The sequence below is a fragment of the Tachyglossus aculeatus genome, chromosome Y4, assembly GCF_015852505.1.
Source record: "Tachyglossus aculeatus isolate mTacAcu1 chromosome Y4, mTacAcu1.pri, whole genome shotgun sequence".
Lineage (NCBI taxonomy): Eukaryota > Metazoa > Chordata > Mammalia > Monotremata > Tachyglossidae > Tachyglossus > Tachyglossus aculeatus.
In genome coordinates, this window is record NC_052096.1 from 8,365,776 (window position 1) to 8,379,248 (window position 13,473).

At 49.4% G+C, this 13,473-nt stretch overlaps 1 protein-coding gene across 1 annotated transcript in view; it reads left to right on the forward strand.

The window, feature by feature from the left end:
• The first annotated feature begins 5,891 nt into the window (after positions 1-5,891).
• SLAMF1 (signaling lymphocytic activation molecule family member 1) overlaps positions 5,892-13,473 on the forward strand; it is a 33,302-nt gene continuing 25,720 nt past the window's right edge. The window contains 3 exon segments of the mRNA XM_038768862.1: positions 5,892-5,942; positions 5,945-6,040; positions 6,042-6,171. Coding sequence (XP_038624790.1) covers positions 5,892-5,942; positions 5,945-6,040; positions 6,042-6,171 — 277 coding nt within the window.

A 13,473-nucleotide genomic window follows, 5' to 3' on the forward strand; every position in this document is an offset into this window, starting at 1 on the left:
ACGTCATTTTTATTATTATCCTTAATGCTTCTGTCACCAATCCCTTCTCCTACCTTAGCCTGGGAATCCCTTGGGTATCTAATTTTCACCTTTATGGTGCATAGTACAGTGTTCGGCCCATGGTAGTAATAGAGTTAGTAGTAGTACTAAAAGCAGCAATAGAAGGAATATCAGTACTACTACTACTACTACTACTACTACTACTACTACTACTAATGGTATTTGTTAAGCACTCACTAGGTTCCAGACCACTGTACTAAGTGCTGGGGTGGATACAAGCAAATCAGTTTGAACACAGTCCCTGTCCCACATGGGGCTCACAGTCTCAATTCCCAATTTACAGATGAGGTAACTGAGGCTCAGAGAAGTGAAGTGACTTGTCCAAGGTCACACAAGGGGCAGAGCTGTGATTAGAACCCATGACTTTCTAACTCCCAGGCCCGTGCTCTATCCACCAGGCCATGCTGCTCCTCTAGCTTGTAATAGCAGTAGCTGTAGCAGTAGTAATAGTAGTAGTAATGGTGGTGAAAGGAATAATAGTAATGGTAGTAGTAGTAATATAAAATATAGTGTCCTCTCCCAAATGCTTAGTACAGTGCTCTGAACACAGTAAGTGCTCAATAAATATGACTGAGTAATTGGTTGGTAGTAGTAGTAGTAGTAGAAGTAGTAATAAAAATAATAATGATGGTATTTGTTAAGCGCTTACTATGTGCAAAGCACTGTTCTAAGCACTGGAGTAGCTACAAGGTGATCAGGTTGTCCCATGTAGGACTCACAGTCTTTATCCCCATTTTACAGATGAGGGAATTGAGGCACTGAGAAGTGAAGTGACTTGCCCAAAGCCACACAGCTGACAATTGTTGGAGTTGGGATTTGAACCTATGACCTCTGACTCCAAAGCCCGTGCTCTTTCCACTGAGCCACGCTGCATCTCTGTAGCAGCAGTGTTCGTTCATTCATTTGTATTTATTGAGTGCTTACTGTGTGCAGAGCACTGTACTAAGCACTTGGAAAGTACAGTTCAGCAACAAAGAGAGACAATCCCTGCCCACAACGGGCTCACAGTCTAGAAGGGGGGAGACAGACATCAGAAACAATTATACAGGCATCAATAGCAACGATATAAATAAATAGAATTATGGATACATACACATCAAAACAAAGCAGCATGGTTTTAATGGACAGAGCCCGGGCCTGAAAGTCAGAAAATCATGGGTTCTAATCCCAGCTCTGCCAGCTGTCTGCTGGGTGACCTCGGGCAAGTCATTTCACTTCTCTTGGGCTCAATTAACCTCACCTGCAAAACGGGGATTAAGACTGCAAGCCCCATGCAGGACAGGGACCGTGTCCAACCTGATTAACTTGTATCTACCAAAGTGCTTAGAACAGTACTTGGCATATAGTAAGCGCTTAACAAGTACCATAATTATTATTATTATTCGTGGTGGTAGTAGTAGTTGTTGTAGCAATAGCAGTAGCAGTAATAGTGGTAGTAGTAGCGTGTTTCCAGAGTGGTTTGGAGCTCAATTCATCAACTCACGAGGATTGTACAATTTCAGAAAGCCCTTGGGCATTTGTCTGGTTCATTCGTTCAATTGTATTTATTGAGCGCTTACTGTGTGCAGAGATGGTGGTCCCATGGGGTCAACGGGACCTTCTGCTCTTTCCAACGTGGGGGTCAAAGGCTGGAATGACCTTATCCTCCCTTTTTCCTTCCCTCCGCTAACTCCGCCTCCCAGTGATGTCACACCCACGCCCTGGGAGAACGCATTCCCCCCCCACGGCTTCAGCGACCACCTCTATGCAGATGATTCCCAGATTTCCATCTCCAGCCCTGACCTCTCTCCCTCTCTGCAGTCTCACATTTCATTCACTCATTCGTTCAATTCGATCATATTTATTGAGCGCTTACCGTGTACAGAGCTCTGTACTAAGTGTTTGGGAAGTACAATTCAGCAACAGAAACGATACCTGCCCGCAACAAGCTCACAGTCTAGAAGGGGGAGGAGGGGGAAGACAGGCATCAAAACAAGTAAACAGACATCAGTAGCATCATTATAAATAAATAGAATTATAGATCTATACACATCATTAATAAAATAAATAGAATTACAATTATAAACATGTACATATATACACAAGTGCTGTGGGGCAGGGAGGGGGGTAGAGCAGAGGGAGGGAGTCGGGGTGATGGGGAGGGGAGGAGCAGAGGAAAAGGGGGGGGTTTAGTCTGGGAAGGCCTCCCGGAGGAGGTGAGCTTTCAGTAGGGCTTTGAAGGGGGGAAGTGTGCTAGTTTGGCAGATCTGAGGAGGGAGGGTATTCCTGGCCAGAGGTAGGCATTTCCTCCTGCCACCAGGACATCTCTACTTGGATGTCCCGGTGACACCTCAAACTAAAATTGTCTGTACTAGAACTCCTCACCTTCCCCCCTGCCAACCTTGCCTTCCCACCGTCTTTACCATCACTGTAGACAACACCACCATCCTCCCTGTCTCTCAAACCTAAATCTTGGCATCATCCTTGACTCACCTCTCTCAGTCAACCCTCATATTCGGCCTGCCACCGAATCCTGTCGGTCCCACCTTCACAACATCTCTAAAATCCGCCCTTTCCTCTCCATCCAAACTGCTGCCACGTTAATCTAAGCACCCATCCTCTCCCACCTTGATGACTGCATCAGCCCCCTCGCTGACCTCCCTGCCTCCTGTCTATCCCCACTGCAGTCCAAGCTTCAAACTGCTGCCCGTATCATTTTTCTAAAAAAAAAAAAAGCTCAGTCCACGCCTCCCCACTTCTCAAGAACCTCTAGTGGTTGACCGTCCGCCCCCGCGACAAGCAAATCCTCCTCGCCATCGGCTTCAACTACTCAATCAGCAATCTTCCTCCTACCTCCCCTCGCCTCTCTCTTACCACATCCCAGCCAACCTACTCACTGTCCCACAAACCCATCTCCCTCACACCAGCTCCGTTCCCCCGTCTTCCTCCTTCCTCCTTCATATCTGACAGACCACTGCTCTCCCTTCTTCCAACCCCCACTAAAACCACATCTTCAAGAAGCCTTCCCTGACTGACCTCTCATTTCCCCACGTTACTCGCCGCCCTCCCTTCTGCATCACCAGTCAGTCAGTGGTATTTATTGAGCACTTACTGTGTGCAGAGCACTGTACTAAGCACTTGGGAGAGTAAAATGTAACAGAGTTGATGAATACAATACACCGTACACTCGGGTCTGTTTCCCTAAACACTTCAATATTCACCCCACTCCCAGCCCCACAGCACTTATGACCCTATTCATTCATTCAATCATATTTATTGAGTGCTTACTGTGTGCAGAGCACTGTACTGAGCGCTTGGGAGAATACAATACAATACAACAATAAACAGACACATTCCCTGCCCACAACAATCTTACAGTCCAGTATTCTCATATTCCCCCATTCCCTTACTCTGTAACCTATTTCGATGTTTTTCTCCTGCTCTAGACCATAAACTCCAGAGAGCAAGTATTGTGTCAACTAATTCTATTCTCTTGTACTCTCCCAAGCGCTTAGTACAGTGCTTTGCTCACAGGAAGAGCTCAATAAATAGAAGCAGCATGGACTAGTGGAAAGAGCCCGGCCCAAGGAGTCAGAGAACTTTTTTTTCTTTCTTTGGTATTCGTTAAGCACTTACTACGTGCCAGGCACTGTACTAACTGCTGGGGTGGATACAAGCGAATCGGGTTGGACACAGTCCCTGTCCCACATGGGGCTCACATGGGGCCCCATTATTCAGATGAGGGAACTGGGGCCCAGAGAAGAGAAATGATTTGCACAAGGTCACCCAGCAGACAAGTGGCAGAGCTGTGATTAGAACCCAGGTCCTTCTGTCCACTAAGTCATGAGCTCCACCACCTGTCTGCTGTGTGACCTTGGACAAGTCACTTTATTTCTCTGTGCCTATGTTACCTCCTCTGTCAAATGGGGATTAAGAATGTGAGCCCCATGTGGAACAGGGACTGTGTCCATTCTGATTAGCTTGTATCTACCCCAGCACTCAGTACAGTGCTTGGAACATAGTAAGCGCTTAATGAATACTAATACTGATACTAATAATAAGAAATCAATAAATATCACTGAATGATTGGTCAATTGACTGATTGATTGCTTAGTTAGTGCAGCCCGGGTGTTATTGGACTATGTCTGGCCCATGGTGGGACGGAGCAGGTTTTCAATTGCATCCCTCTAGACCACGTTGCTCTCCAGCCTGGCTAAAGCTGAAAACTTCCTCAGATTTCAATTCATGGTATTTACTGAGCACTTACTGTGTGCAAGAGCACTGCACTAAGTGCTTGGGAGAGGGTAATATGACAGGTTTTTTTTGTTTTGTTTTTATGGGATTTGTTAAGTGCTTACTGCGTGCCAGGCTCTATGCTAAGCTCTGGGGTACAGCCAAGCTAAACAGGTTAGGCACAGTCCCAGATGGGGCTCACAGTCTTAATCCCCATTATACAGATGAGGAAACTGAGGCCTAGAGAAGTGATGTGACTTTCCCGAGGTCACACAGCAGACGAGTGACAGAGCTGGAATTAGAACCCAGGTCCTTCTGACTCCCGGGCCGTCCCCTGCCCATCAGGAGCTTAGAGTTTCAGGATAGGCCCCAATCAATCGATCGTCTTTATTGAGCGCTTAATTTGCACAGAGCACTGAGCTAAGGCTTGGGAGAGGACAGTACTATGGAGAAGCAGCATGGCCTAGTGGAGAAAGCCCGGGCCTGAGAGTAAGAAGGATCTGGGTTCTAATCCCACCTCTGCCACTTGTCTGCTGTGTGACCCTGGGCAAGTCACTTCACTTCTCTGGGCCTCAGTTCCCTCATCTGCAGAAAGGGGATGAAGATAGTGAGCCCCACGTGGGACAAACTCATCACCTTGTAACCTCCCCAGCGCTTAGAACCGTGCTTTGCACATAGTAAGCGCTTATTAAATGCCATCATTATTATTAGAGAAGCAGCGTGGCTCCGTGGAAAGAGCACAGACTTCGGAGTCAGAGGTCACGGGTTCAAACCCCGGCTCCGCCAATTGTCAGCTGGGTGACTTTGGGCAAGTCACTTCACTTACATCAATCACTTATAATAAATGCCGCTATTATTATTATTATTACCCCAGTGCTTAGAGCAGTGCCTGGCACACAGTAAGCGCTTAGCAAATAGCAGAAAAAAAGCAGAAGAAGCAGCGTGGCTCAGCGGAAAGAGCCCGGGCTTGGGAGTCAGAGGTCATGGGTTCAAATCCCGACTCTGCCACTTGTCAGCTGGGTGACTTGGAGCAAGTCACTTCACTTCTCTGGGCCTCAGTTACCTCATCTGTAAAACGGGGGTGAAGACTGTGAGCCCCACGTGGGACAACCTGATCACCCTGTAACCTCCCCAGCGCTTAGAACAGGGCTTTGCACATAGTAAGTGCTTAATAAATGCTATTATTATTATTATTATTATAAAAGACTAGCCTCCAGCCTGGGAATGCCTCTCCCGCTGCCCGTTTCTCTCCTCCGCCCCCCAGATCTGCTTCCCGCTATAGGTTGGACCCCACGAGCCAGGCCCGGACGGACCGGGCAAAGGGGAACCGAAACCCTGGAGTCCCGGCAGCTCTAGTCTCTGGGATACCTTCCCAGCAGAGCGGCTCGGGGAGCCCCGGTAGCCGGGGTAGGGGGGAGGGACGTGGGCTGGGGCCCGGAGGATCCAGGGGAGGATGGGGAGGGGGGCAGAGGAAGGGACAGGGGGTGGGGGAAGAGTGGGGGACCCTGCTTGGAAACCAGGGCTCCCCGGGGCCTGGGGAGTTGGGGAATGGCCCTGGGTGACTGGACCTTTTCTCCAGAAGGGTGAGTGGGCCTGAGGAGAAGAGGCAGGAGGGGGGGATGAGCCGGCAACCCGTTCTGCTGGAGAAAACCCCAACAGACAGGAAGCATAAGGCTGGGGGATGGGCCGCCCTTTCCCCACCCCCGGCCCTGGGGAGGAGGACGCACACCTGCTTCTCAAAGCTCGACAGCAGTGCTCCCCCCCACTGCACCTCCTCCTCCTCTTCCTCCTCCTCCCCTAGTCCCCCAGAGGCCGGGCCCCCCGATTCCTCTCCTGGCCCAGCCATGGTGAGAATCCTGCTGCTCCTCTCCCTGGCCCTGGTCCTGCACTGCAAAGCCGGTAAGTGCGGCTGGCTCTGGGGTGGATAGGTGGGGCGGCTGGAAGGGGGGGACCGCTGTAGAGACCCCTGATTGTGCTATTCCAGATCCCCTTCCCCTCTGCCATCCTCCTCACACCCCCTCCTCACCTCCAGATCGAGGCCCCTCCGGCCCTGGCGGGGGTACCGACCTCTGGGCCTCTTGGTCAAACACAGTACTAAGGAGGGGTGCCAGCACTGTGCCGAACGCTGGGGCCCACCTGATGAAGAGGGAGGGAGGGTGGGCCCCTCTTGGCCCCGTTTGACAGAAGAGGACGAGGCCAGAGAGGTTCAGCGAGTCGCCTGGGGTCGCCCAGCGGAGGTGAGCCCATGACCGGGGAGCTCCAGGGGCCCGGCTCCACCCGGGACATAAAGATGATGAGAATGGTGGCATTCGTTAAGCGCTTACTCTGTGCCAAGCACTGTGCTGAGCGCTGGCGGAGAGGTCGGACGAAGAACCTGACCTGGATGGGGAAAATTGTCCCCGGGACCTTTCCACTATATTCATGGGATTTGTTAAGTGCTTACTATGTGCCAGGCACTGTACTAAGCGTTGGGGTGGATACGAGGTTGGACACGGTCTCCGTCCCACATAGGGCTCACAGTTTATAGATGAGGTAACCGAGGCCCAGAGAAGTGAAGTGACTTGTCCAAGTTCACACAGCAGACAAATGGCAGACTCGGGATTAGAACCCACGTCCTTGCTCTACCCATTAGGCCATCCTGCTTAGAACAATGCTGCCAAGATTATTTAGGTCAGGGCTGGGGTCGGGGAAGGGTCGGGGGTGAAATGGAAGGTGGCAAGGGAGGATCTCTCTGAGAAGTTCACCAAGAATGGATCAATAGTATTTATTGAGCACTTACTGTGTGCAGAACACTGTATTAAGCACCAGGGAGAGGACGACATAACAGAGTTGGTAGACATGTTCCCTGCCCACAGTGAGTTTACCATCTAGAGGAAGTTCAAACTATAATCAGTCAATCAATGGTCTTTATTGAGCACTTACTGTGTGCAAAACACTGTACTAAGCTCTTGGGAGAGGGCAGTGTAACAGAGTTCATTCATTCATTCATTCATTCAATCGTATTTATTGAGTGCTTACTGTGTGCAGAGCACTGTACTAAGCGCTTGGGAAGTACAAGTTGGCAACATATAGAGACGGTCCCTACCCAACAGTGGGCTCACAGTCTAGAAGGGGGAGACAGACAACAAAATAAAACATATTAACAAAATAAAATAAATAGAATAAATATGTACAAATAAAATAAATAAATAAATAGAGTAATAAATACGTACAAACATATATATAGGTGCTGTGGGGAGGGGAAGGAGGTAAGGCGGGGGGGATGGGAAGTGGGAGGAGGGGGAGAGGAAGGAGGGGAAGGAAAGGAAGGAATGATTGAATTCAATCATTCAATAGTATTTATTGAGCGCTTACTGTGTGCAAAGCACTGTACTAAGCGCTTGAGAGAGTACAATGCAACAAGAGACACATTCCTGCCCACGGCGAGCTCACAGTCCAGAAGGGGAGACAGACATTAATATAGATAAGTAAATAAATAAATAAATGACTGATATGTACATAAGTGCCACGGGGATGGAAGGGGGGAAGAAAGAAGGGAGCAAGTCTGGGCGACACAGAAGGAAGTGGGAGAAGAGGAAAGGAGGGCTTAGTCAGGGAAGGCTTCTTGGAAGAGATGGGCCTTCAGTAAGGCTTTGAAGTCAGGGAGAGCAATTGACTGTCTGATATGAGGAAGGAGGGCATTCCAGACCAGAGATAGGACATGAGCGAGAGGTCAGTGGCGAGATGGACAAGATCGAGGTCTAATGAGAAGGTTAGTATTAGAGAAATGAAGTGCGTGGGCTGGGTAGTAGAAGAGTAGCAAGGTGAGATAGGAGGGGGCAATGTGATTGAGTGCTTTAAAGCCAATGGTGAGGAGCTTTTGTTTGTTGTGGAGGTGGATAGGCAACGACTGAGGGTCTTGAGGAATGGGGAAACATGGTCTGAATGTTTTTAAGGAGAATGATCAAGGCAGCAAAACGGAGAATGGACTGCAGTGGGGAGAGACAGGAGGCAGGGAGGTCAGCGAGGAGGCTGTTACGATAATCAAGGCAGGATAGGATAAGTGCTTGTATTAACGGGGTAGCAGTTTGGATGGAGGGAAAGGGATGGATTTTAGCGATGTTGTGAAGGTAGAACTGAAAGGTTTTAGTGACGACTTAATTATGTGGGTTGACTGACAGAGAGGTGTCAAGGATAATGCCACGGTCACAGGCCTGTGAGGCAGGAAGGATGGTGGTGCCGTCTACAGTGATGAGAAAGTTGTGGGGAGGACAAGGTTTGGGTGGGAAGATAAGTTCAGTTTTAGACGTATTAAGTCTGAGGGGATGGGAGGACATCCAACTAGAGATGTCTTGAAGGCAGGAGGAAATGCTAGACTGTGGTGAGGGAGAGAGAGCAGGGCTGGAGGTGGAGATTTGGTTATCATCCTCGTAGAGGTGGTAGTTGAAGCTTTGGGAGCAAAAGAGTTCTCCAAGGGAGTGCAGCTAGTTGGAAAATAGAAGGGGATGCAAAACTGAACTTTGAGGGACCCCCACAGTTAGGGGGTGGGAGGCATAGGAAGAGCCTGCAAAAGAGACTGAGAATGAGCAGCCAGAGAGGTAGGAGGAGAACCAGGAGAGGATGGTGTCAGTGAAGCCGAGGTTGGGGAATGTTTCTAAGAGAAGGGGCTGGTCGACAGTGTCAAAGGCAGCTGAGCGGTCGAGGAGGATTAGAATAGAGCAGAGGACCTCGGATTTGGCAAGAAGGAGATTATTGGTGACCTTTGAGATGGCACATTCTGTGGAGTGAAAGGGCAGAAGCCAGACCGAAGTGGGTCAGGGTGAGAATTGGAGGAGAGGAACTTGAGACGGCAGGTGTGGGCAGCTCGTTCCAGGAGTTTGGAGAGGAATGGTAGAAGGGAGATGGGACAATAACTGGAAGGAGCCAAGGGGTCAAGGAAGGGTTTTTTTAGGATAGGGGAGACGTGGGCATGTTTGAAAGCAGTGGAGAAGAAGCCACTGGAGAGTGAAGGGTTGACGATGGCAGTTAGGGAGGGAAGGAGGGAGCGGGCAAGTGTTTTGAGAAGGTGCGAAGGAATAGGGTTGAAGGGAGGTGGAGGGGGTGGATTTTGAGAGAAAGCAGGAGATCTTCTCTAGAGATACTGCAGGGAAAGATGGGAGCATTGAAGAACGGGCAGGAGGGGGGAAGTACCGGGAGGGGCAGGGGAGATTTTTGGGAGATCGCGCCTGATACTGTCAATTTTCTTAATCAAGTAGATGCCCGGGTCACTGGGGGCAAAGGATGGGTGAGGCGGGGGGTCAGGGGGGCTGAGAAGGGAGTTAAATGTCTGGACCAACTGGCAAAGGTGAAGGGCATGGGGGTAGAGAAATGGTTTGGTCGGGTAGGGGAGAGGGCAGAGTTAAAGTATGCAAGGATAAACTTGAGGTGGATGAAGTCGGTAGAATTGGTATACGTTTTCCCTGCCCACAATGAGCTCACACTCTAGCGGATCCTAAACTGAAGGAACAGTTAAGGTTCAGGACAGGAGAGGGAATAAGTAGCCTGGTGGCTAGTCACTTAGTCAGCTGGGCCTCACTCCCACCTGGGGGATCCTGAATGTCTGACCAGGGCAGGGAAAAGAAAACTCAGAAGCAGCGTGGTCTAGTAGAAAAAGCACCGGCCTGAGCATCGGAGCACCTGGGTTCTAATCCCGGCTCCACCACTCATCTGCTGTGTGACCTCAGGCAAGTCGCTTCACTTATCTGTGCCTCCTTCAGTTGCAGAAGGGGGATTACGACGGTGAGCCCCATGTGGGCTAGGGACTGTGTCCAACCTGATGATCTTGTATCTACCCTGAGAGCTTAGTACAGTGCCCGGTGCATAGTAAGAGTTTAACGGAGAAGCAGTGTGGCTTAACGGAAAGAGCATGAGCTTGGGAGTCAGAGGATGTGGGTCCTGATGGTATTTGTTAAACGCTTACTATTCTATGTGGAAACACTGTTCTAAGCGCTGGGGGGATACGAGGTGATCAGGTTGTCCCATGGGGGGCTCACAGTCTTAATCCCCATTTTACAGGTGAGGTAACTGAGGCACAGAGAAGTGAAGTGACTTGCCCAAAGTCACACAACTGACAAGTGGCGAAGTGGGGATTAGACCAAATGACCTCTGGCTCCCAAACCCGAGCTGTTTCCATTAAGCCACGCTGCACTTCTCTGCTGCGTGACCTCGAGCAAGCCACTTAACTTCTCTGTGCCTCACTCACCTCATCTATAAAATGGGGATTAAGACCGTGAGTCCCTCGTGGGACAATCCGATTACCTTGTATCTACCCCAGCGCTTAGAATAGTGCTTCGCACCTAGTTAGCACTTAATAAATACCATAATTATTATTATTGTAAACAAACACCGTTGAAGAAAACAAAAGATCGGGGATTCCCGTCTCAGAGCCGGCGGTCGGAAGGGGAGGGAGAGGAAATGATCAGTGGAGCGGACTTTGGATGGAAAAGGGGAGGAATAGGGGTTGGGGTTCTCTCCTCCCAAGAGCCCCTAACTTGTCCCCCGTCCCTCAACCCCCAGGGGGTGAGGGGAGGGAGAAGACTGGGGTTTCTCAGGGTTTCAGAGGCGTAGACAAGAGGGCTTCTAGGTGAGGACCCGTGTCCAGCAGAAAGCTCACTGTGGGCAAGGGACGTATCTACCAACTCTGTTGCTATCATCCTCACCGAAGCGCTTAGTACAGTGCTCTACCCACAGTAATAATAATTACAATAATTATGGTACTCGTTAAGTGCTTTCTATGTGCCAAGCACTACTCTAAGCGCTGGGGGAGATACAAAATAATCGGGTTGTCCCACGTGGGGCTCACAGCCTTAATCTCCATTTTACAGAGGGAACTGAGGCATAGAGAAGTGAAGAGGCTTGCCCAAGGTCACATAGCAGACAAGTGGCGGAGCCGGAATTAGAACTCATGTCCTCTGGCTCCCAAGCCTGGGCTCTTTCCACTAAGCTACACTGCTTCTCTAGGTGCTCAACAGATACGATTGATGCATTGAACGGTTGGGACGGCCATGATCCAGGCTTGCCAGGCTCAGGTGGTCTGCAAGAAAGAGCCCCCTGAGGGAGGGGTCTCGGGGCCCCAATCTCCAACCAAGGGGACGGGGGCTCGGGAAAGAACCCAGGCCGCCTAAATTCCAGTCCTGTGCCCCATCACTGGACCACCGGCAGCTGCAAGGCCTTGTGGGAAAGGGCCTCAGTTTCCTCATCTCTAAAATGGGGAGAAAATCCCCATTCTCCCTCCCCCTCAGACTGCGGGCTGGGGACTGTGTCTGATCGGATGGCCTTGCACCCATCCTGGCGCTTAGTAAAGAGCTCAGTTTAGAGTCAGCGCCTAGTATAATCCCATAATTTATATATGTATATATGTTTTATATATGTATATATGTTTGTACATATTTTTTACTCTATTTATTTTTTTATTTTATTTGTACATATCTATTCTATTTATTTAATTTTGTTAGTATGTTTGGTTTTGTTCTCTGTCTCCCCCTTTTAGACTGTGAGCCCACTGTTGGGTAGGGACTGTCTCTATATGTTGCCAATTTGTACTTCCCAAGCGCTTAGTAGTGCTCTGCACATAGTACGCGCTCAATAAATACGATTGATGATGATGATGATGATGATAATTTTGATCGCCACAGTTGATGGCAAGCTCAGGGTCGAGGGTTTGCACCCCCAAATTCTGGATCCTCCAGAGGAGTGGTGGACCCCCATGTCCGAGGTGGGAGTGGGGGTGGGGGAGAGCAAGAGAATGAAAGGAGCCTCAGATTGGGGACCCTTTTTCACGCCCACCTCCGCCGCCCTCCCCTCTGTCGAACTCTGCACCCTCGAGTTTGCACATCGGACAATCCGTGGTATTTATTGAGTGCTTACTGTGTGCAGAGCACTGTACTAAGCACTTGGGAGCACACAATACAACAGAGTTGGTAGACACACTCCCTGCCCACAATGAGTTTACAGTCTAGAGGAAGTTCAAGCTATGATCAATCAATCGGTAGCATTTATTTATTCAATCGTATTTATTGAGTGCTTACTGTGTGCAGAGCACTGTACTAAGCGCATGTGCAAGTACAACAGAACAGAGTTGGTAGAAATGTTCTCTGCCCACAAGGAGCTTACAGTCTAGAGGAAGTTCATGCTATAATCGATCAATCAGTGGTATTTATTGAGCGCTTACTATGTTATGAGCACTGTACTAGAGAAGCAGCATGGTTTAGTGGCAAGAGCACGGGCTTGGAAGTCAGGGGTCATGGGTTCTAATCCTGGCTCTGCCACTTATCAGCTGTATGACTTTGGGCAAGTCACTTAACTTCCCTGTGCCTCCGTTACCTCATCTGTAAAATGGGGATTAAGCCCGTGAGCCCCGCGTGGGACAACCTGATTCGTTCAATCGTATTTATGACCTAGGTCATTTATAATAATAATAATGACATTTATTAAGCGCTTACTATGTGCAAAGCACTGTTCTAAGTGCTGGGGAGGTTACAAGGTGATCAGGTTGTCCCACGAGGGGCTCACAGTCTTAATCCCCATTTTACAGATGAGGAAACTGAGGCACAGAGAAGTGAAGTGACTTGTCCCAAGTCACACAGCTGACAGTTGATGGAGCCGGGATTTGAACCCATGACCTGTGACTCCAAAGCCCGGGCTCTTTCCACTGAGCTACGCTGCTTCTCTACCCCAGTGCTTAGAACAGGGCATTTAACAAATGCCATCATTGTTATGATTAGTATTACTACTAAGCACTTGAGAGAGTGGGAGACAGGTTCCCTGCCCACAGCGAGCTTACAGTCTATATGGGGAGACACATCTCAGACAAGCATCTCTCCCCATTGGTCAATCGCATTTATTATTGAGCTCTTACTGCGTGCAGAGCACTGTACTAAGCACTTGCCACGTCCCATCCTCCAGGATTTTAAACACTTTTCCACGGCTCCAGAGCTATCTTCTGCATCATCCATGCACCCTTTGGGCACTTGGTATTCATTCAAGTCATATTTATTGAATGCTTACTGTGTGCAGGAAGCACTGTACTAAGAGCTTGGGAGAGTACAATACAAGAAACAGACACATTCCCTGCCCACAACGAGCTTACAGTCTCCTCTCCTCCTTCAGCCCCACAATCCTTATGTCCTTCTCCAGATTTATTTATTTATATCAATGTCTGTCTCCCCCCTCTAGACTGGAAGA